The sequence below is a fragment of the Melanaphis sacchari genome, unplaced genomic scaffold, assembly GCF_002803265.2.
Source record: "Melanaphis sacchari strain LSU unplaced genomic scaffold, SCAv2.0 Contig4_pilon_pilon, whole genome shotgun sequence".
Lineage (NCBI taxonomy): Eukaryota > Metazoa > Arthropoda > Insecta > Hemiptera > Aphididae > Melanaphis > Melanaphis sacchari.
In genome coordinates, this window is record NW_020271335.1 from 9,906,381 (window position 1) to 9,933,577 (window position 27,197).

A 27,197-nucleotide genomic window follows, 5' to 3' on the forward strand; every position below is an offset into this window, starting at 1 on the left:
GAAAAACAGAAGTTATTTCAAAGAATTCATTATATTATATAAGCATTTTATAATAACATTTAGTTTTTAAATTATAAGATTGGCAATTGTACAATTTAAAATCAAAAGTTTTTATTGTCATAATAATTTAAAATTTTATATTTACTAAATTAACAACTGATGTGTTTACAAAATAATCATTACAATCTTCTTAACACCTTACTTAACCAATTACTATGAATATCTACTTTTTAGATCATTACTTATAGTTCCACAAATAAAAATCAAGTAAAAAAAAAAAATACTCACAACAACCACATTTTGTTTTAAAACACTTAGTCTTGTTATATTATAATTTATAATATATAATTTATATACATATTTTAATTAAGTAATTTTATAAACTATCACTTAAATTTAAGTGTGATCACAATAATTTATAAAATATAAAAAAAATAAAAATAAAAATATGATTAAAGTTTTCTTTACAGCTTATGAATTATGACTTATAAATTATAATAATTGTATACTCTTATACTAGATTGTCCGGTACACCTTTGAAACCTATAGTAGTCTTCTTAACCCTAGGGGGTGGTACAGGCTGTTCATTTTTGCCTGTCTTCTTTTCTTCATTGACTCTTTTCCTCATACAAGAATAGGATGATTCGGCCATTCTTCTCCACCACGATTTTATAGTGTCTCCAGCATGATAGAAGTACCAATACACAAACATGAACACCATCAAAATGAAACCCAACGTCAACAATATAATAGAAATGATAAATATGGCCAAGCTGAATCCTGTGGATTGTGGCTTATGGTGTTCCGTCGTGTCTGGTATCTCGTTGGTGTCAACACTCTCGGTGACACTGGTAGTCGAAGTTGTAATCGTAATCGGCGTTGGATACGGTGACGTATCGACTGTGCCATCTCTGTCGGACACCGAGATGTCAGCGCACGCCCGGAACTCCTCTTGCGGCCCGCAGCCAACCGCGCCGGTGCCATTGCTGCACTCGCCCCAATTGTTGCCCGCGATGTACTTCCACTGCAACACGCACTGACTGCATGTCAAACCTTCGGGCAACAGGTACCTCATTTCGTACACCTTGTTCTCTGTACCTGGATAGAACCGAGTGTCGTGGAATGCTTCGGTGGCGTCCTTGGTCTTTACTCTCCGCAAAACGTACTTGTCCAAGCACCACTGGCTGGCCACTTGCTTGGGCGCGTTGTTCGGGCACAGCCTGAATTCGAAGTACCCGCGGTGGTTGGCCGTCAGCTCGATGCGTACAATTATTGGCTGTCCGGTTTTGTAACGGCGCACGATCACTCCCTGACCGTACTTTCCGCCAGCTTCGTGTTGTCTCGGCTGTAGAAAAACACACATAGTCGTAATTAATCTTTTATATGGATTTGGGACGTTTTCCGCCCACACTCTGCCTTCCCCCGGTCACTCGTTAAATTGTGATTGATTTAAAATTCAAGCAAATGTTCTTATTAAAATATAAGTTAAGGAATTATTATAAACCGTCAAAATTAAAAAAAAAAAATAATAACATATTTTAGAAGTTTAGACGGATACGCAATAGCCAACAAAATGGTTGCCGGTTGATACTATATACCTACTAGAATATTAAATTTTCTCATTTTGAATCTAATTTAAACTTACAATCAATATTACCCACTATAATTGTCGTTATCTGGCGAAAAATGTAATTTAATACTTATTGTTGCAGTTTATTGTTTGTACGTTGCGTTTATGGGGTTTTTTTTTTTACACATAATTTTAAAGGAATTAACCCGTGAAACATACAAAGGTACAAGATAAAAATTAATTGTTAAGACCGACAAATTGGTAATCAATGTAACTATGTTTATAAATTGTATTTAAAAATTTTAAATTTTGTGTATTTATCACAAATGTAGGTAGATACATGTTTAACATCTATACGACACAATGTTGTTTGTATGAAGGTTTTTAAAACATGCAGACAACAAAAATGTCTAAACAACAAGATTCGGATGACAAACTTAAAGTATAATAGTTATTAAAAATGATCGAAAAAAAGGATGTCAAGCGTTGAAGCGTATCAATCTATTCGAAAATATATTACATTTTATATTTATATTGGTTTTTATGGTAAATATAGTATACGTATCCATTTTGTGAAAAATTCGATTACACTAATTATGTGAATGCGACATATATATTATAATTTGTAACACAGTATCTACTGTATATAATGGGTATAATGTGAACGGGATTGTATTCCTCCACTGTTAATTTTTCTTCAAAAATAGAAAGGTACTTTCCATTTTCTTTCAATATTCATTAGGTATATTTTATCACAATGATTTTTAGTTTTAGTTAATAATATATTTGATGTTAATCTATACATGAAAATAAAAGTTTAAAAAAATATAAAAAATATTGATCATGTCCATAGAATGATAGGTAAGGTTGGTACTTATTAACCCAATTAAATTAATAAGAGGGTGATAACTTCTTATTTTGTCAATAAAAGAAAATAGACTTATTTTTATTTATTTTTTTTTTTTTTTTGAGAAAAATTAACATCAAAGAAAATAAATGCGGTATCAGATACCAGATATCTTATGTTTGGGAAAGTGGCTGCGGCTAAAATAACGTATGAATATTATGTTTTAGGTAGATACCTGTGGAGCGTCCCATGGGTCGCCGCATATACCACATTTGCCTCCGTTCGTCTGATACTGTCTCGTAAAGCCGCCGCAATATAACTCGTTGTCATTGTAATTTGGTGGTGTATTGAAGCCATATCTATCAGGATGAAAAGCGTCAGGGTTGTTAGTTGATTCCGTGGCGACTTTATAAAAAGAAAAGAAATCTTACCTCCACATGGATGCCCTGGAGGGCGGTTCAATAAGTCTTCCGTGTCCATTGATTTCTTTGTATTCTAGGGCCCATAGGATAAATCCAATAACCAGTTTTGATCCAAAAATCATTATGATCTGTAGAAAAGAAGTATAACGTAAATGTTGTTTATCGGCAAGGAAATTATTTATTGTGTTATTCAATGTAGGTACTTCGATGTACTAATAGATTAAATTTATTTTTAAAATCTACATCTACACAGTCCACGGATATAACTCAATATAAATATATAATAATATAATATGTGTTCATAAATATCTATAAATTATAATTATATTTTATCATGTTAAGTTCCTTTCGAATTCACCGGACCCGCGGCTTACGGACAGAATATTATTGACATGCATAACAAGAAAAGTGAAAATTGGTATTTAGTATAGTTATACATTCATAACTTTATAATCTGTTTAATATGACTGCGTTTTTCAAATAACCAGTTGACTAAACAAGATATAATTTTAGCCAAACTTGAAATAAATAATTATAAATGCATATCGCTTTTATTATTTTAAATAACAGCATAATACTATTACCTTTTAACTTTCAGATTTAAAATTATTATATAATGGCATTGCATCAACACTAAAGTTGGAAAAATTGAATGCAAGCTACCTCATCTACATATTTATTATAGGTTTAGGTATATTATTGTTAAATACGTACGCAGGATTTATATTTGTTTCGTGTTCACTACGGGGTATTAATGAATGGTCGGTGGGATATCATTAGAATTTTTTTTTCGAATGAACAAATTATCTAATCAAATAATATTACCTATTATTAAAAGACGTGAATTTTACTTTTTAAATTAATTATTATTGAATTAAGAAATCCATAGATGCCTGCTACTATTGATAGTTCGCGAGTCAATGACTCACTGTGACAAAAGTATACCTAAATAAGAGTCAATAGTATCTATTTAAATTTAATTGAAAGAGATGTATAATTAACCAATAAGTAAATATTATTTTAGTAATAATATAAAAGATTTAATTAATAAGCCGTTAGTTGGCTTAGGTAATACAAAAACAATATTAACTACTTATTTGCACCATACACATATATTGGTATATAATAACTTTGAAATGATTAATACACATTTTGTTTCGTATCAAAAATACATATAATTTAATCTATTAATATTTGATACTTATTCAAACATTTTTAAATTAGAAATGTGTAAAATATATGTATATATTGTATTCGTATTGCTTCTTAAATATTTAAAATATTTAAATAAATTTATCATTAATAAATAATTTAGATAATACCAAAGTAATGATATTTTAGTATTTTTAATTGTGGCATGCATACTAAGTAAAATGGAAATTATATGACTATAATATAAATTATTATGGCTTACAGCTTACATAAAATCTAAAATTGGAGTAGGAATAAATATACTTGTGGAAAATTAATTATCTGTATTATTTACTAACAATTATCTAAGTTCTTACTTCTTAGATACGTATGATGAATTGGATATGGCAGAGCGTACAATTTGAACAGTTCACTGGGCATTGTCTGACAAATGATTGTTTATAAAATATATAGGTATTTATTGTGTTCATCTTGTGTGAAATTTCATTTTAAATAGTGTAAACAGTAAAAATATTTATTTTTTTTCCATTAATTTAAATAACGTCTCATAAAGTAAAATAAAATAAATATTTTTTCGTAATTTAAAATCATCTGTGGAAAGATAAAATAAATATAATATCGTTTGAATGACGACTTTGCTTCGCGATATTTTTTTTCTCTTTAAATTTACATAACATTGTCTATGTGCATTATTTATAACAGCTTCTATTCTAATTAGTTACGCACTATAGAACGACTGATGACATCCTCGGATTTATTGAAAATTAAATTTTAATTTATTATTTATTTATACATATTTTATAGGTATGGTCTTTTTTTTTAAAAATTGTAGTCATCCATGTACAAGCTCAAATATGGGATACAATTTTAAAGACTTCTATTCTTTCTAAATCTCTGCAAAGTCTTCATTACATAGATATATTAAGCAATTTTTCTGAATTCTACTTTTCTTCTCTTCTCTAGTCTTCTTCTTTACTTCCAACTTAGATATTATTTTTTGCTTTTTAAAGCCACTGAATTGGACACAAATAGAGTTTTCACTGTTGAATAGTTTGGTTCTACGTTGAGATTTAAGATCTAGTTTTATAGACTCAATATATCTAACTTTTACCCGGAAAATTAAGTGATAAAATAGGAGTAAGTACACCGTAACGTCATCTGACCTGTTTTTACGGTAACTTAAAAAAATGTACGGAACCACTCACAGCTCACTTTACTATATTAAGAATTTGTCTTGTTATTTAATTTTTCTCAGGTAAAGGTAAATAAATAAGAATTGCTAAATCTATTTTCTCACAAAGTTATAATTACCCAATTCTAGAGGATTTTTTCCTAGGCCAAATCAAATAATACAGAAATTTTAGGAAATAATTCCAATCATTTTTTTCTATATATTGTCATATCTATGATATATTTAACACAATTGTGATATAAACAATTCAAAATAATTTTGAATTTTTACCAATCTATCATACATAGGTATTATTGCCAAAAATTGTAGATTTTATTAAGGCGTGGTACCCATAGGCTATAATAACTAACTACCTATAAGTATATCTATTGATATAAAAGTTTTGAATTGATGTTCAATAATATACTGCTTGAATTACGGGCTGAATTTTTAAAGTACATACTAATTAAATATTTTTAATAAAAATATAAAATAATATATTCTAAATTTTATTTCCCTTCTCTATTTTTACATAGGACAGTTTGTAAGAATCTATTGAAAGCAGGGGTTCATAGCTGGTGCTATAGTTGACGGTTGTGTCCGAAAGATAATTGCTTATATTTAATGTACGCGTATAATTTATTAAAATATCAATAGAATTTAGTTTAGTTTTATTAATTATTATTATTTATTACCGATTTAATTATTAATTAATGATTTTGTTTCTAATTCCAATGTTTACATCGATGAATTTAGTGATATTTGCATTAGCTGTTTACGAAATATAAGTACATCCAGTAATTATTATAATTCGGTACTACTACTACAATTACAAGGCGAAAATGTATTTTATAATGTCAAATAATGTCATCGTCATTTCAACCAATATTGTTAGATATTGTTTGAACTACCTACTGCTCGTTATTGTTCGCAAAATAATTTTACACGCATTCACAAATCTCAAGTATTCTACACCCACAGGTGACACGCCACAGTTAAAAACATCCTACTTTACCTTCGCTCACGGTTCTTTATACGATGCACTGTACATCCAATTCTATAGGTATATATTATGTACGTTGTATATACACACGACTGTGCTGAGTGTGCTGCACGACAGATTTGACATAACATACCACTGCTATCATTCTTTGTAAGTATTTTTTACAGTGTTGATGACACTTACATAGTTACATTTGTCAATTCACGATATTGTATGAATACTGTACCTATACATAAATATATGTATATAATATTATATATACTTAGGTACTGCACTACCCACTTGCCTTCGTGGCTTCGTGCATTTATTATTATAATATGTCTGCGTTATGCAATGACTGCCAAAAAAAGTACCCAGGCCTAAAAATGTATTAATTTGAAAACTTGTCGCAATACCTACTATATGTATGTATATTCTGTACACACGTGTTATACGTACATATGGATACATCTCATTAAAAATGTTCATGAACTCTGAACAGTCAACACCCACGTATATAAATCTAATGCTTTATAAAAATATAAAATATAAACAATACTATAGTATTATACATAGACATTATAGCTATTAAACTATTAAAGTCTTAACAATATGAATAAATAATTTTCATGATTTATGATTGCTTTTTTTTTTTACAAACAAAAAATACGCATTATTTTGGCTTTATTTCTTATGAGTCAACATACTTTGGTCTTTTACATTGTTCTCCCAATAAAATGAAAATTTTAAGTTGTACTTATATATATCTATATTTTTATATGATGCATATGAATTATAAATGAACATGTTTTATGGAATTATCTTTATTGGTTTAAATTTTAATTATCTGTAAATCATTGTTTTTTTTTCATTTTTAACGGTTTTCAATTGTTTATTTAATCGTGTATTTTGAAATTAACAGCATTTAAAAATATATATTATAATTATATTCAAAGTAAGTTATTATTGATAAAATATGTATCTTGATGCTGTGATTCAAAATTACAATTTACCTTATATAAACTAAAAATAATCTGAAATGAAATCTCAAAATGTTCAAGAATGAAATAATTTTTTAAGTGACGGTTTTTAAACAAATTTAAGTTTCTAATTTATTGTACAGTTAATACTTTAATAATGCTGGAGATTATTTGAGAATTTTTTAGAGTTAAGATACATCTTTGACCATAATGAATTTCTAATTTACTTTTATAAGAAACTTCTTTTTTATTCCCATCAATAACATGATATTTTCAATTAAAAACGAATTAGATTAAATTTTCAAACTTAACATAACATGTTTTTGATTTTGACTAATGAGTTAAAAGATTAAAAATACACAATATATGAATACGTTTCTGAGAATATTTTCTTTGATATCATAAGATATTATGTAGTTTTTTTTTTTTTTTGAACAATGGTAATCACTGATTTAAAAATTTCATTTACAATCAATGGGAAATATCTATAACAATAAACATAGATATGTCTAGCATAATATAAATAAGTTTTAGGAAACTTGTGTTAGTTTAATAATTTTAGCTATTAAACTATGCCAACTGGAATTCGAAAAGTCATTTGTGTGGATTTTTTTCGATATCCCGTATAAAACTATCGCGGACTTAAATCCTCTACTTAAAATTATTACGGATGAATGGGTTATTCAGGATTATTTCTAAGTTCATTGTGCAAGAAAAGTATCGAGTGACAAACATGAAACAATATGACGTGTGCTATTTGACGACTATTGATTCATGATTGTACTATATTTAAACTGTTTGCTCTGCATTTTGCAGTCTTTACACAATGAAAATACATTATAATTTATAAATTCAAAATTATTTCCAAGTGAATAATTTTTACATGATTTACACAAACAATATGTAACATGTTTGTATCCCGATTGCTGAGTCATTTAATTTTTTTAGTTTTATTTATTACTATTAATTATTGTTATACGTATTTTAATTACTTTTACTACTTTTATACAGTAAAATTTAAGTTGTATTATTCAAATAAAATATTTGACTGTGACACATGATCATAAAATCGCGATATCTTCTCGGGTATTTATATTCCCTTAGTTTTATAATTAGGATAGAGTTTTGATCTATTTACCAGTGAATAATAAAATATTAAAAGGCCAATTGGTTTATTGCAGTGTATTGTATGTAGTTGCAACATTGCAAAAGTGTATTTTTATCATACTGTAATTACGTTTTATACGGTGTATGAACTTATGGTAATGATTTGATATACTAATAAGTAATAAAGTAATGATACAGTATAATATGCTTATTATTAATATATCTATATATATATACGATGTGCGTATGAAATATGAATAGCACAATATTGGTATAGTTCAGTGAACAAACAACGATCAGTATTATTATAACCGTTGGTTTATAATTCGATAAAATGTTAGGTATTATGGGACAGTATCTAGATACATAGCTAATGATGTTAATTTTAAATTTATAACAATAGTAATAGGCGTTGCGGCCACGAACAGACGGCGCGAATGCCTAATCATACTATGCCGTTGCGTCTTGTAGTTTTCTAGGGCACTCATTATCATTTTATCAGTTGGTATAGCAGTTTCCGTTTTGCAATCCTCCGGAACCACATGAGTATTTTATATCATACTTAATATATTTAACACACGGGTGTTGTAGTAAACAACTTGGTAAATCGCATATCGTTTGTGTATAATATTGTTTATAATAAAACATTGCTATATTTTATACAGATACGCGTATAACACGATCCTGTGTATTTTAACTTTCCCTGCTGCAGTGGTCGAATGAGAATTTCGAAAAGATTTGATGGTATAAAAAACTGCGATAATCACTTCATTTTTACGAACAGTGAAACGAATGATTATAATTCATAACAATGAATACAATGCAGAGTACACAATGGATGGTATATTCTATGAAAAGGTACCGAAAAATATCTGCTTTGTTTTGTCAACAATAATTTTCAAGTAAATAAACGGTTATTAATAAATAGATCATAAACTATAGGTGTACAAGACATCGATGGCGTTAAAAAAAATGTAGGTAAAATCAATATAGCCGTCCAATGTTGTAGAATGACTTAATCATAGATTATATTATACAATAACTTATACGCTATTCGACCAAATGTAAGCTCTTACATAAATAACCTTTTTAGTTTTTACTTGATGAATATAAGTAGTGTAATTTTCTACATATAGGTACCTTATTTTTACTGATATTTTTAAAAACAAATACAGCTGATTATTGAAATTTTTTTGTTTTTTCGTCATCTTATATTTAGGTCATTATGACTTATCATTTTTTAATATTATTGTTTTATTTTTTAATGTTTATTATGCTTTAAATTTATGCTTTGTGATATTTATAGACATACAATCAAATTTTTAATGGTTAATGTTGAAATATTTTTCTTTTATTAGTCTATAGCTTAAAAATATCACTAAAAATAAATAGTTATCACGATTTATTTTTAAATGATTTTAATTTTAACATTATTACTATTTATTATTTTGTTTGTACAGCTAACAGTTTTTGAATATTAAGTAATTATGTGTCTTATAATTATTACAAAATTTATATTTTTATAAAAATAATATCATAAAGACTGTCTTTTAGAAATTATTTTTTTAAGCTTTCTTATTAATAAGAGCTTATGAAAGAGTTAACACTATGTCTATATGAAGATTATAGATTTTTAAAGAGTTAAAACCATTTCTCTACTGCACGTATATGACGAGCGTAGAGACAGCTAGTGATCTCCAGCATTGGATTAGCAAGGTATCGTCTTACCAAGTTTTAGGATTTATAATGTTTGATTACAGTTATAGCTACCGTACAGTTTAATAATTCGATTCAATTATATTTTCTACTAATGTTTGTACCAATTTATATTATTAGTTATTATAAAACAAAAATTACGACCATACACTCGTTACCGCCTCAAATTTTAAGCAGCCACCCAATTTTACTCGGTAAAACTCGCCACGTCAATTTGGTCCTGCTGATGTTTCAATTACGGTTGTTTCGACCAGCAGAATATTAGTGGGAGCAGAATAAATAGGGGTCCGACTTCGTCGATTTTTAGTCGCAGTGCATGCTATGCACACCTATTGCTGTCGTTATCAAAAATGTATATTGTTATTAGTTCCTGTCGAAATCAGCTCGTTCGCAAAATATTACAAAACGATGTATACAATGAGATAATTAAATCTGCCACCTGAGCGGTGTACGCTGTACATTGTTAAGCGTTTCACTAATCATATCAGCTTGTTAACATATTATTATTTACTTATCGAAATTTATGTTGTATGTCACGCACGACTACCGGACACCCCACGACGTCTCAGACATAATATCTTGTACGTTTCGCAGTGGCTTAAAAATAAATATATAAATTATAGTAATAATATAGGTATTACGCAGTGGCGTAATTGTGAAAGAGGGCACTTGCCTCTCTGAAATTTTTGTAGCAAAGGTGTAATTTTGTACTTCCCCTACACACAGATTTTCCAACAGTAGAAATCGTGAAATACTTTAAAATAAATAATAAATGTATTTAATACATATTAATGAGGTAATTTTTTCTCAAATTATTGCATTAATTTAAAATAACTACATTTATTTTACGTTTCTCTTGCTGTATGATATATTTATGTATTGTCAACTTTATTGCATTATTAGGTTACAAAAATAAGCCAATAATAATATTTCATAAATTATGATTGCAGGGTCATTATTAAATTATTTTTTTTCAAATAAATCATATATTTTTAATGAACTCATCTTATACGTACTCACTATTATTTAACCATATTGGATAAGTATTGGCGATTTGTTTCTAAGCCATAAAATGAGTTTTAACACTTGTGTAAAAACAAACAATTATAGGCTATAGCCTATAAGTTATTGTTACGATTTTGGTAATTAAGTTGTAAACTGTTTTGTCTTTCCCCTCATAGTTTCTTACTCAGTTGCGTCACTACCTATACGTACCTATATAATATAATACCTACATATTTGTATGCAGTATGATTCTCGTATTTATTCTATTTAGTATATAATATATTATACACACACGACTACGTGTATTGTGTGTGTATAGTTATATTTAAAAGACATTATATAGAACATAGATATTAAATAATAAATATACGTACAGGTATAATGGACGATATTCGACTCGTGTACACAGTGCTGTATTACCTACCATCAAGAAAATGTTACACGTTAATTACGCATAAGACGGGTAATATAAGTGTGCCAGACCCGGGCGACGAAATAAAAAACAAATAGCGCGCGATACACACTTTCTATATACAATAATAACGATAACGTGATTGTAATAATATTATACACCCGTACATGTATTATAAATTTATAGTATAATAATATTATCTACGTATACACATAACGCGTTGTACGTATACGCATTACGTGTCGGGGATAATTGTCGGCTGTTTCGGTACAATAGACTGGCGCGTAACACACGAAAGGGCCGCGGTGTCGTCTTCCCATCATCGCGGACGTTGCGAACTACTATTGTTTCTCTGACACCCCGTAATGGGTATGTAATAATATGAATATAATATCTCGCAGTAGCGCCGCGTCTGGAAGCGATTCTAATCATATATTATAGTATGCGTCTTCATAAATGCGGTCGCAAAATATTATAATATTATTATAAGCGTGCGCTTTCACCGAGCGACTTGCCGCGGTCGCCGAGGCCTATTTGTGGTTTCCGCAAACGGTCTCGCGTGCGTTCTGTAGGCAAATTGTTATAATATTTTGTTCCATAGTTATTATTATTATTATTATTATTAGGTATATTCTAGTGTATATAGAGTATTATGTGACTGCTGTCCGCAGATTCTAATTTGCGTGTACACGTTTTCGCGTACCTACATTATATTATTATTATTATACCATTATAGGTACGTATAGATATCTACTATGATAGGCAACGCTAATTCGTAAACGCGAACGTGCGTGCGTACATATTATAATATACCCCATTACGCCGACGCAACACCCCTTATATTACGTATGTTAACTGGCCGACATTCGAAACGTTTCTAAACAAGGACAACGATAATAATATTATAATAATTAGAACATATTATAATAATATGCGCTTACAGACTACAGTTGACGGTTCTCGCCAACAACAATAATATCTACTACATAGAGTATACAGTAGCACCTAAACATTATATAATATATATGTATAGATATGTATGTATTTATGGATGTAAGTGTTTTGCCAATGGTGTACCCGAATTGGTTCCTAAGTTATTCTTTTTTATCAACTGGTAGGTTACCTATATGTATCTACTAGCTGCGTATTGGAAAAGACTACACCGCGGAACAACATTGAAAAAAATTGACATTTTTGCAATTCTGCATCATTTTACTCGTCATTTTAAAATACGATTTACTAATTAGTAACTACTATCACATTATGTCTAAATTACAATATTTTGTAATGAATCAAAAATAAGCAGGCCAGTGTTGTTGAGATAAAACTTTACCTTATAATAATATATATTGACTTTTAGATGTTTATAGTTAGGTTTCTTTAAACATGAACGACGGGGCTAAGAGTGTCGACGTTTTTTGCCTCTTTGTTTATTATTTATTAATGCCCATAATATATTATAATGATTTATTTGGGATGGCGATTACAGATTTATAAATAAAAGTAATTTTTACCTTCTTTTTGAGACACTTGAGTCTACGTGTCTTATTTAACTTCTAATGACAACAGGATCAAGATAAGAATTTAGTATATGATAAATATAGTAAATTAATTAAAGCGGTTGTTCAAATATTGTTTATGATATTAATTTGAAACTTCACAACTAGTAAAAGATTAACTGAAAGCTGTTAGGACAGGTTGAATGCAGACTGTTCGGTGGGAACGACTTCTTGATGGAGACGACTGGTTTTTGTTAAAGAGGGGCTCTACTTTGGACTTGTTGTTCCGTTTTAAACTATTATTTATTTTGTATATAGATACATTTGTATTATAAAAACATATTTTTATGATATAAAGTACTCAATGGATACATATTATATTTTTATTAATAGTTTTATAATTAATTTTATGTAGTATTAAAGTTTATTATTACATATATTTATTAGGTATTAACAGTAATAATAAATAATATTATGATGAATTAGATATTAAATGATGAAGCTGTGTGACGTAATAATGTGAATATATTATTACACTTTTATCCCTGAGTATATGAATAATATTAGTAAACATTATAGTATTAATGATTAATAAGAATTAGCAAAGTACCTAACCTAACCTATATACTTTATAAAGGTATTTTATCAATTCGTGAAACACTTGATGTAAAATTAAAAATATTGGGCCAACGTAAAGAGATAAAATGTACCAGATAAAGACTGCCCAAATACTTTTCTAGTGGCATTCTCGATTTTTTTGATTTTTTGTTTACGGAATGGGTAAGTTATTATTTATCCATTGGTTAGATTTAATCCCGATTCAAATTAATATTTAAACAAATGTTTGAATTGTCTAAATAAATTTGAATGTAGTATTTTTACTTTTTATTTAGTATACTTATTTTTATTTCTCTTAGCTTAATTTTATTTATTACAAACAGTCAACAGACTGTAGCACAGTAATGATAATGTATTTTGTTAGTTTTGGTAGATACTAAATCTCAAATATTATTTACTGTCTGTCAAGTTGATCAACGATTTTAATGGAGATTACTGAAATAACGACGATGACCTCGAAATAATGTTCTATGTTTAGTGATGATCAAGACAGATACATAATAATGAACACGTTTTTAAATAACTTTGTTAAAATATAAATTGTATAGATATAGTTTTTTAAATTTTAAAATTTACTTGTATGACAAAAGAAATGCTGCAGTTTTATCGCATATTAATATGTCAAATAATATAATGTATAAATAAATGTATGATGATAAAAATTAAGATTTCGATAATAATATTAACTTTGAATAAATTATAAAGTTAAGTTATAATCTTTACATTTTTATATTTTTAATTAATTATAATAGAGTTTTAAAAAAAAATTTGGTATTGCTAATTTTGTCAAAAAAATAATTTTTTATTTAATAAATTTGAAATAATTTTATATTTATACATTAAAACATTAACAAATTTAATTTTTTGAATACATATTTTTCTAAGTATTATTTTAACAATAAGTTATATACTGTGGATATTGTTTCCACAATCGAGTGATTTTTATGACAAACGTGAAACGAGTCTCAATAATTGTATACAACTTGGAAACAGGTTCACCTTGAACGATGTAGTTCCAATTCAAGTTTTACATTATTAATTTGATTGTAGACTGCGGTACCTAATGACAGAGTTTAGGTAATTCACGTATACGTGTATTGGACGTTAGATAATAATATAAGTATAAAGTTTTTAAAAATTATACTTAAAGTTATAAAACATTAAAACAACATACAGTTTTTTGTTAATAAAAAATATTCTTAAACTCGTAAAAATAAATTTTAATTAACATATATTTTATCAAACTGATCGAATTTTTATAAATTAACAACTAACAAATTAATACAGTAAATAATACTTTAAAACAAAACAAAGTAAATAATTTTGTAATTGATAAGTTATAGCACTGTTAGTAGTTACTAGGTAGTTGTATTAAGTTAAATTTTCGATAACTAGATGGACGAATAGTTATGATTATTATTAAATACATATGAAATGAATCTTCATGACTCTGAATGATCTTAGCTTGTTTTCTATAAGTAATAACGCAAATACAAATATACATTTATAAATGTATAGACTACCAGTGCTGTTATAACTTATAGATCAAAAAATAATTATGTTATAGTTAATTATTATTTGTTGCAATAATGAACACACGTCAATACATATACATTCTTTAAAGTATAAGCGCTTTATTTAAGTACCTTAACTAAAAACCGGTTAAAATAGATCGAAACAGGAAACACAATGTTTTCTGTACAGCTTTTCTTTCTCTAAACATTTCTTAGGACACTTTTACATTTAACATTATATACATTGATATAGTAAGTATTATAATTTTACTTGCGTTTTAATGTATTTGATTTAGTTCAATTTAATACAATTTAAATTTTATTTATTGGGTTACTTACTACTTTCATTTATAATAGGTATACAAACTAAAAATTGTTATATATTTAAGCAATATATATGTTTATTATTTGTAACTGTTTTTAAAATTTTTAATAAATTATAAAATTAAAATAGTTTACAATATATAAGTGTAAACTAAACTAAAAAGCAAAAGCTATTAATATGTTAATGAGTACATTAAATTTTCTTTTGAAAATCACATTTCAGTTTAGTCTTGTGATTTTAAAATGAATACGTCCATTTTCAATTAAAATATACAGATAATGTATCCCACGGTGAGAAATTCTAATTATTTAGTAATTAAAATACAATTGTTTTAGAAAACTGTAAAAAAAGAACATCGCGCGAAAGTAATACTAGAATGATAACTATAGGTATACTAGCTATTACTTGTTTAATTTGCATTATGATGTTAATTTTCTGTTCACTTCAAGCAATATGTAAAATACCTTATTTATTTATACATTTTATTTCTATAAAACACTATATATATATATAGGTATCATTTTATACTTAGTTAAATTTTTATTTTCTTGCAATATCCCAAATATTGATTGTACATAAATACTGATGAATTTTACCGTGAATGCGACTGTTCATTATGGTAATTACATTTTTACTAGTATAATATTCAAATCGCTTAATACATTTGTTATTTTGTTTAGGTGGCTATAGTTGAATGGACTAACAAACCATTATGATTCGACTTCCTTCGGAAACACTTTTTACGTGGGTGATTTATTAGTGTTGTTGACCTAACCTACTCAATTTTTTTTTAATGGAAGCTTGTATACCTACATTATTTATACAATAAAAAACATATTGGTCAGTTTATGGTATAGGTACGTGGTCATCTGGATACAACTTAAATAAATCTAGTTTCATACTAAAGTTGTTATACATACTATTATAAGTTAACTAAATTGTCCTTACTTATTATTAACAACAACTTTTTTTTAAAACACAGCCAAAAGAAAGTTAGTAGTAACTTTTATCAACAAAAAAACGTAAAAAGTGTAATAAGTTTTATAGTATATTAATTTATAACGTAATATTTTTTAACAAAGTATAATTTTCGATTTTCATATATTATTATGTATTTATATAGATATTTATTTATTTAAATTAATCAACGGACATAAAATCTTTAATAAAATATTATATATTTATTAATACTTGGAAACTAATAGACATAAGTAAAGAACATTTAAGCTTTTAAGAAATATAAATTATTGCCACAATTTGTTTTAAATTTAGGCATATAGAACAAATTATAATCACGTATATTATTACTAGGGATTCTAAATCCAATTAAATTTAAAATAGTTGAACAGTTTATTTAGTTATTCAAAATATCATAAACATACATTATATCTATTAAATCACTCTTGATGGTAGAGAATCTAGATTTAAGACCTATATTGTTTAATAGTTCCCAACTTAATAGAATTAAATATGTTAGATCGTATTATTGTTGGTAATCAACATAATTACATTACTGCAATATACATATATAGCGTTATTTAATATACACAATATGGTCCACTATAGTCTCATTATTGGAACAAATAAATGTCAGGTACCTATTTTATTATAGTTCTCTACGAAAAATACAAAAGGACCTTGATAAAACGAGATCAGCGAAAGGAACACGACACAATTGCACGAAGTAACTATATAACATTACAAATAAATGGAGTTAATGCAAGTAAAGTAGAATAAAAAAATAATATAATTTATGTTTTCCGTATCTGAATAAATCATATTACTTGATATTATTATTATATTATCAAATATATATAAATAATTTCAACACAAAAATGAATAGTATTAAACAAATAACAATGTTTAAGAATTTGTACAATGTTTTATGCTAGTAAGAATAGTAATATATATATATTAGTTTAATTATCTTTAATTTATTTAATGTTTATTTGTAACTAGTGATGTTGAACTTAAACGAATTTACTATGGCGAATATCTAATTTGAATATACCTAACTGTATTACGGCATTCCTATCAGTTAAAATAATATTAACAAGGACAATAGAACTGTTTCACTATAATTTTCAATATTATATTGGTCATTCATTTATAAAATTATATTTAATATTTTATGATTTAATTTTATTATCGTATGTAGGTATATAAATTTATATTCAATATATATATAAAATTCACTGTAACTATAAGTATGGTTAAATTATTATCTCTCATATTTGAATTGACTAATAATTATCGACAATGAATACACTATACTAGAATAGTTGAGTTGTTTGATGTAATTGTATGATGTTTAATAATTTTTGTATCATTAACTATGACATAACATTTACATACTTAATTTATTATTGTATACATTTTATTTTTATATTAAAAAAAACTGTATACCATTTTTGTTTGCTAATTGTTAAACAAAATTTAAATAAATACTTATTTGTATTTTATAGAAGATTTAAGTTGTGTTAAATTATTATTTACAATTTATGTATAAGTACTTTATAATTGGTGTTATACGTTAAAATAAGTTTATATCTTAGAAGTTTTAATCAGCAAATAATGATAATCTACTTAATTATACATTTCTAAAATTCTAAACTACTATAATGGATTTAATTAGAAGTCTGTACCTATACTACTAACAACGTAATTCAATGTATTAGCTGTAGATAACCTGCCTATTATGAAATTTAGTGAAAATATTATGTAGGTATAGTACTAATAATAATGTAGTATAGCTACCTAATAATTATAAATATTATCTAAAAATATATATCATATCAAAATTTCACTTCACTTTCGTTCCTTGGGGCAACTTTTAATAAATATATAATTATATAGATAGGTGATCATTACTTGTCAAAGAATTAATTGAATGTTTTGATATAATAGAAAAAAAATTAACTTTATTTACAAATTTAGCATTTATAATTTCTTATTTGATATCCAAACAAAAAGACGTTGATAAATATTTTATTTCCGGTTGATTTGAAAATAAAAATTATCTTCATTATATTGTCTAAGGTTAACGCACCGGAAACATTATTTCACTACTCTCCTCTTACCACCAGGAAGGCTGGTCCATGCTGTATCGCAATTTGTGTCTTCAATCTAGAAAAATATACTTTTTCATTCGTTGTAAATTCGGTACACCTGTTTGATTGTGGTAGGACCCAGTGTTGAGCATAAGATTTGTAGGTTGGGCGTTCCTGGGGGAATGGAATTTAGCAATTATGGTTTTTGATTTCTACTTTAAGTGAAAACGCTATAAAATTACCACGTTTTAAAATTAAAAATTGTCCTTTTAAAACATTAAATATCTTATATTTTTTTTTGTTGCCTAAATATTAAAATATATTTGCATAAAAAAATCTTTGAAAATACATAACTAAAATAAATCTTAAGCTTTATTGCTTTTAATTTAATATTTAGTATTTATTTACTTATTCTTAAAGTTGTTTTTAAAAATATAGACATTTATTATAATTATAGCCAATTTTATATTAAAAATTATACTAGTAAAGTGAAATAATGTCCATTACGTATTATTACTTGCAGTATTTAGTAATGTAACAAAATAATATAAATTATTCTGAAAATATAAACATTAGATTGTTTATCAAATCTATCACATCGTCGATTAACATGTTTTAGTTTGGAAATGTAATTTTTTTTTTAATTCAATTCAATTAATTTAACATACTTAATTATTTGTCAAGTTATTTTTATTATTTAGTTAATAATTATTAATGTTCTTTTTATTTTATTAATTATTATTTATGTTTATGTTGAATTGCTTTCAAAAAGTCGAGATATTTTTTATTTTATATATATATATAAAAAAGTATTTTTTTTTTTTTAATAGTAGGTATGTGTCGTACCGCAAAATAAATAATTCAATAAATAAAATCCATATTTTTTATTTTTTATTTTTGTATATATTTTATTCAAAAATTTCAGATTACATAACACTTGAAATTTGTATTATTAGCTATTGGCCATATTTAAGTACTTGTCTAATAAGTGTACAATTTTAAAAACACTGTATGCGTTTCCAAATATGTGTATAACATTATTAATACATAATATTTAAACTAAAAAAAAAATTGAAAAATATAATTTATCTATTATTTACAGAATTTGTCGAAAGAAATGTTTTTATTGTTGTACGACTTAAGTTCAATAATCAAGTAAATAAAGTTCATATACTAAAATCTCTGCTACAGGTCACACGCCACGAGTGGACATAATATGATATATGAAATAATGGAATATGCATATAAAAAACTATATTTTTGGCTGTTCTTAAAGCACGTTATTAATTAAAGGTCAAGTTCAAACACAATCCACAAAGAAGGCGGATCACACATGCGTAGGGGTACTATGAAACATGATGGCTTTAGGGAATTGTGATTTATAGGTGTGGATCTGGTAAGACGTGTGTATAACGCAAATACGTGATGCCTTTATTTGTACAATACGTTTTTAATAACCATAATACAAATAATATTAATAAAATGCGTAACTTATAAAAGGATTAATCAAATTAATTTTTATGATAACATATAATACGATACTAATACCTTAAAATGTAATGTATTAAATATTTTAGGCTGAATAGTGATTTATTTATAGTGTAGGTACATTAGTTCTATTAAAAACTATAATATTAATTAAATTAAATATAATTTATTTTAAGTAGAAATTAATTTAGTATTATATTATTTTATTCAATTTCTCACATCCTGTATTCTCTTAACACACAAGCTTATTGTACATTACTTGTATAGATTGTTTATTTTTAATAAAAAAAAAAAAAAGTATTATATGATGCCTAATCTTATTGTATTATTTTAAATTACTAAATATTTTTCATTTTTATAATTTGTATTGAATTTTAATATCGAAAAAATCTAAAAAAAGGTTTAATTTGTTTAAAATTCTGTCCAAAATTTAAACGAAACAAATAAAATATAAATTTAATTAAAATATAATTATACAGAAGACAGATGTTAATTAATTTATATAATGTATATACTTTATGTATTAATTTCACACGTTAATTAAAATTATTGTCGATGAAACAAACAAAAAATAAATAAAAATGCTAAATCTTTATTAAAAGAATGAATAATCAAGAAAAGTAAATTAAAATAAATTAATAATTACTGTCATTTAATGAGATTTAATTATTTTGGTTACATGAATTGCATATTTAAATAAATTATTTCTCCATATTATACGTATTAAAAAAATGCTCACCACAATATACAAATGAATAAAAAAATAAGTGTTGATTGTTAATATAAGTCTATAACCTATATCTATTACACGGTTACTTAATAAATTTTAATGTTTTATATAAAATAGAGATAAGTTTATAAGTTTAAACCAACTTTATGGTTAACATGTTCTAAAAAATATAATAAAACTATAAATATTTTTACATTAAATAAACATATATTATCGCACCGTTTCGTTTCAAGATTCAAATGATCATCATTAAATATTGCTTTAAAATAAAAAACAAATCATCTAAACACTCTCAATAAAATAATAATCTTAGATAATATCGATAACATGATAATGATCATATTTTATTCTTAACAGAACCATAAGACTACAATCGATTAATATATACATATCGTTTGTAGTTCTCGACTCTGTTGAAGCTGTAAAATAAAGCATTAATTCAAAAACTAAACAAATTATTATCCAATATTCATTTTTTTTTCTAGTATGGTCAACAATTCGACATGGTTGTATAAACCCATTAAGTATTTTGATGTTTTACTTTAATAATAATATAATATCAATGTAACTTATTATATTATGTTATTGATTATTGATTAGATACACAGTTTTTATCCAATGTCGAAAAATAGTATACCTACTTACCATGTATACAATACTCATCAGATTCTCCAACAGAATAAAATAAATGTTCGTTCTATGAATCCATTTCAACCTATAGACATAAATCGATGCGATTTAAAACGCACCTAAGACATATTTTTAAAACCGCCATCACGACTAGACCCCGTTGAAGAAAGTGGAAATGTCCATTCAGTGAACGTCACGCGTTGCACGCATATAAAACCATCATTGAGGGCACACGTCATAAAGAGTATTTTTACTTCTATCGGTGTTAAACGATTTGCACTTTTTCTCGACCTCTCTATAATAATATTATTATAACGATGTACATAATATAGTATTTTAATTTATCAACTGCGATTGCAACATCAATAGCATAATAAATATAACTATTAATTTATATATTATGTAGTGAATTGTGTTTACCTACCAATCGTACTTTTGTCCAATCTATAACATTATCAATTATGCATTTCCCCTCACGCGTGCCAATGACAGATTTTGGAACGCACATTGAATACTTAACTTACGAAATATAGGTAATACGTTTAACTTGTACGTTTATACACTGTAAGTAATACTACATCTATTGGTATACAATATTTGATACAGCAATATAGGTATATGGTATAACTATTAGCAACGGGGACAACGTACTGCATGCGTAGATGATTTTGTAATGGTTAATACGTTTATAATAGTCATACGTGACGATTTTTTTTTTTTAGGCTTTAACATTTGGAATTCTAATATTAGTTAACAGGCGAAAAACTTCAATTGACATTTGTATCCATTCTTTACTATTATATTTTATTATATTATTATAGATTTTATATACCTATCTGTATAGTTAAATATAATATAAATATTTCCACCGGACTTGGCAGTATGCGTTTTGATAATATCAATGAAACAATAATTCCTCCACTCTGTAATTTTTTCTAGTTTCAAAATTTTAAACAAAAATTTTGACAAATACATTTTATAGATACTTTACGTATATATCTATAAAATGTCTATACACGATATGCATAAGTGTATAATTATTATATATTATTACTCGTATAATAATATATGATCATCATCTATAGCAGAGGTTTGACTCACGGCACCCTTAATCATTTTCTAAAAATCCGGAGGCACCCTATAGTATAGGGTTAGGTTTAGTAGTCTATAGGGCCTATAGACCACTAAACAACAAAAGTACTACAATAAAAGTAGAAAGACGTAGGTATATAGTATATACAAATATTTTATTTTATTTTATTATTATTTTCATGAAATCGTTTTTTCTTATTTTTAAAAAATATATTTCAAATAATTTCGCGGAACCCTAAATAAAGTTCGCGGCACCCTGGTTGGGAATCTATGATCTATGGACTATACACTAGTATAGTATGATATAAATATGGATAGCTGGTATTTGATGTACATGTTTATTGTGTAAACTAGGTATGTTATGTAGAGTTATTATATGAGTAATTTGTTGAAAATTAACATTATTATTATTTTTTATCAATTATTCTTGACTGTATTAAGATATTAGTCAGAATTAAAATTCTAAAAAATTTAAAAAAATTTAAATTTTGAGGGTTGATACCAATTTAAATATTACTGTGGGATCAATTACCAATTTACGGACAGTTTATTAGCATTTTTTAATATAGATAATAAATATAAATACTATTTTACTATATATATTTTATTTTTAAACTTCACATTTGTCATCAGTTCTTAAAATAATATTAAGTTCGGACTGTGTTGATACTTGATAAAGCTACGAATTTAGTAATTACGTAGTAGGTATATAGCTAATAACAATTTCACCCAAATTAAAAACTTATGAAATAATACTTTAAAACCATTCAAAATTTAACAAAAGTTTAAAAATATGTAAAAAACTTATTTTATTATCTATACTAAATAACAGTGGTTAAATGTGTTTCTATCATCTGATGATGTAGCAGACATCAAAAAAGCAGAAAAATATTTATTAATTGCTTAATTTATTGACTAATAATTATCTTTTATAAAAAAAAAAAAAAAAATGAAGAAATTTCTATTTTGAAAAAATAATTAATAGTTTATTCTATTATTGTTATTTAGTTCAATGTATCTAGGTACTTTTTATCTATTAATAAAATCATCAAATAATCATATTTATTTCGTAAGCCTTTCCCATTATTGAGATTTTAGCTATAGCCAATACAGATTTAAATTTTAGCCTCAACCCTATTGCTTATTTCATCACATGCAGTACATAGGTTAATAATTGTCAACTGAATTTACATCGTACATAAACAACACGAAGACGGCAATTTCACACATTTGACTAATGTTCTACAGAAATGTGTACAAATTAGACAATAGAAAATAATCGGATTGACACGTGTAGGGAACACGACCTTCGTGGTTCGTTGCATTTCTAAAAAAAACAAAGGGGTCTGATATGGTATTTTTTATCATTGATATACCTAATATAAAAATAATAAACATTTGTCGATCTTTATCCGATGAGCCTACTTGCCTACTTGTAAATAGCTATCGTGTATTCATGTATAATAAATGGAACCATTATATGCTATTTGATAGTTTCCTTGGTGTACAGCCATGACAGTAATAATACGTTTATGATGATGTTTTATTTTCATCTTATTCCACAATTGAAACTAATACGCGAAAAATCGAGGTTAGCCGCGTGAGGTTAACGTAAGGAGAGTTTTACTAACCTGTCTCGATCTCGACCTATAATAACGCAGGAGGCGGTGAAACCTATTTAAACGTAAGGAATCATTGTACCGCCACGAATGGACTTCACAATAACATCGGACAACTATTATAATTGATAATTAGTGTAAATAGTCGATGGTTTAAAAAAATTTTATTTTTTTTTTGGTAACTATGTCTATTCAGATAACTGTTTACAGAACAAACTGTGTATACCTATTGAATTCTTATGTTTAATTTATTAGTTTTACGAACCTTTAATATAAAAATGTTCATAATTCTCTAATACCAGAAAGTATGAAATTTAATTTGGGTTTTAATCAAATGTAGGTATATAAAGTAAACATGCATATGCTGTAAAGATGAGAAAAGTATTAATTAAAAATTACTTATATTTTTTTTAGTGCTTGTTCTTTTTTTCTAATAACATACACTTATTTTAGTAGTTATGCCTATAAATGCATTTATATAAACAAATAAGGGTTCTAAAATGTTATGAAAATAAACTAGACACTAGTGTTGAAACTATTACAATTAATGTTTTTGAAATATTTAAAATAATGGACAAAAAAAACTTAGTGAAGATGAAATACGGAAACGAAAGAAGAATATCAAAAGAAAATATAGAAATTATCAAAAAAATTAAATTACTTTTGTATAAAAGAGGCAAAAAAAAAAAACTGTACCTACATATTTTTCGTTTAAAACTTAAACACTGATAATTTTACTTATATTTGTGTATAGACACTCTATACATATCTTATGTCGTATGCGTGGTTTTATTTTAATATTTATGACCAACAGACGAATTTTTAAAAAAAAAAATAAATTTTTATATTTTTAACTGGCAATATTTTTGATAGTTTTAACATTTTTAACCACATATTTATATCAATAGAAAATGTTAATAACTATAAATATCGCGGTTTTTGTACAATTTTCCATTGTTGTTAATATTATCCTCTCTCTTTCCTGAATTAATATTTGAATTTTTTATACATTTCTCTCAAAAATGGCCAAACATTTCAACATTTCTATTATTTTAGATTTATCAGACCTTAATTCTAGTTCATCAACTTCAAATTTAATTTATAAGTATATATATATATAATAATAACATGAGTTTTATATTAACAGAAATCATGTTTTCTTTAAAATATAGTAATTTACATAGTTATATTTTTGTACATAATTTGTTGATATAAAAATATTAAACATTTTTTATTGTTTAGAGGTATTATAAGAGGTGCGCTGAAATAATCTTTATTTTTGGTGACAATTAACTTATAAAAAGCAGGTATTGCTGTTTTGATCAGCTGTATTTTTAAATGATTTATATATTTTCAGTTTTATCGTAATTATTAGTTAATGAAACCATTAAATATCATTGTTTAAATTTATGATGATAAATTTAAATAAATTGGTATACGAAAATATATTTGATATATTTGTTGAGTTTTTATTTATTTATTAACTCATTTATCATGCTCTCACTGTTGTTGTATTTTCTAATTACATTAAAACAGTGACATCGTTTTAGTTGAATTGTAAATAATATTTCTACTAAGAGAGTTTAATGCAATTTAAAGATTTCTTTCGTATACATTAAAAAAATAGGTATATCTTTCCCATAGTTGATTTAATCATCAGCTATTAATTGGCAACCGTATCGACTGAAAAAAATGTATTCACCGAGACAATTATCTTGCTTTATTTTACATATTTTAAATGATATAGCTTATACATTATGGTAAGTAACTAAATAGTTTTAAAAAAATATTCTAGACTTGACATTCAATTTTTTATATAATTCTACTCAATTTTAGTACAGTTAAATCGTGATCATTGCATTTAATCGTATGCATTTAATTATTTAAACAAAAAATTAATTATTAGTTCAATAAAAAAAAAATAGGAAGTCTTATTCAGCAATAAGCTTTGTAAGCAATAATGATGATTAATGGGTAGTCATTATTGCAGCAAGAAATATTAATATTTAACGTTTATTTTATTAGATGTTTTGATTCATAAAAAAATTATTAAATAATATGATATAATCTTATGAAATTATTAGTAATGGCCAATGGGTGAAAAATGTATGAAAGCATTTTAAATATTTCTTCTGTTCTTTTTAACTCTTAAATATTTATAGCTTGACCATTTTGACACTATTTCAATAGGTCATATTTGGAATTTTCTTAAAATTAATAAAAATATAAAATATTATCAACATTTTTTGCTATAATTAAAATAAAATACGACAAATTATTACACAATTGTTTTCTTCTTACCTTACATACTTGTAAACAATTACCGCTCTTTTTAATAATATATATATATATATATTTTTATTTTAAATAACCTTTTATTATTATAATAATTTATTTGTGACAAAATACTTTGTGGACGAAAGCTTAAGCTATTGGGTTGAATTTTCTCCCTATTACATAATTTAAAAATAACAATAATAAAGATTAAAGAACCTATTTTTTTCAAAGGACTTTATGATTTTTAAGTTTAAAGTGTGTTTGAGTAAAATATTTTAAATGATAAATTCGCAGAACTAAAACGTGAACTGCTGAAAATAAATCTATAATTGTATACGTGCTTATAAGATACAAATGCACAATAAATACGGATTTGGCATCCTAAGAATATTTTTTTCAATTCATTATATCAGACGACAAGCCGTTAGCTAATTCTACTTTTTCGTATAGTATCATAAAACATACGTTATTTATAATAATTTACGAGACATTTAGTTTTTATAAATACATAATAATTTCTATATAATATGAGAACAAAATGGTCAACTATAATTAATTTAGAATTCTATAAAGTAGGTACTCGTACAAATAAAAAAAAAAAAAAACGAAAATAAATGAATTAGTAATAATTGTTTTGATTTCTAGTAGTTTTTAAATAACTGTAAATATAATCGTCATTAATCACTAATCAGCTAGTGCTCTATAGATATTCATTAGTTTTAAATACAAAAGAAAAAACATTTACCTTTTCAAAGTATTTTCCAAATTAAGCATCGGTAAGTGAAATCATAGTTGCTAAAATCATATATTATAGCGAACTAAATACTTTAAGCACAATTATAATCACTAAATTATCAATGAACGTATTTAATAACTTTTTGAAAAATAGAACAAAATTCACTTTGTTTGAGTATCAAATAATTATCGAAAAATCAATACATCTAAGGCATACCAACCGCACGTCTACCTACCGGTGGTTTCGATCGCGATA

The 27,197-nt window shown here is 25.8% G+C and overlaps 1 protein-coding gene across 1 annotated transcript; it reads right to left on the reverse strand.

Annotated features, from left to right (window-relative positions):
• Positions 1–395: 395 nt before the first annotated feature.
• Positions 396–27,197, reverse strand: LOC112598862. The gene is made up of 4 exons (XM_025345508.1): positions 26,952–27,197; positions 2,849–2,967; positions 2,653–2,776; positions 396–1,345 (listed from the first exon to the last, which is right to left on the reverse strand). The coding sequence occupies exons 2-4, from the start codon at positions 2,959–2,961 to the stop codon at positions 512–514; spliced, it is 1,071 nt and encodes a 356-aa protein (XP_025201293.1). The 5' UTR covers positions 2,962–2,967; positions 26,952–27,197; the 3' UTR covers positions 396–511.

What these genes read in the sequence shown, in the direction of transcription:
- LOC112598862 (XM_025345508.1), bottom strand. Translation starts at nt 2,961, where the DNA reads ATGATTTTTGGATCAAAACTGGTTATTGGATTTATCCTATGGGCCCTA. An exon ending in TCCAGGGCATCCATGTGGAG is followed by an intron (nt 2,777 to 2,848) that starts GTAAGATTTCTT and finishes TCATCCTGATAG; the next exon opens with ATATGGCTTCAATACACCAC. An exon ending in ACCCATGGGACGCTCCACAG is followed by an intron (nt 1,346 to 2,652) that starts GTATCTACCTAA and finishes GTTTTTCTACAG; the next exon opens with CCGAGACAACACGAAGCTGG.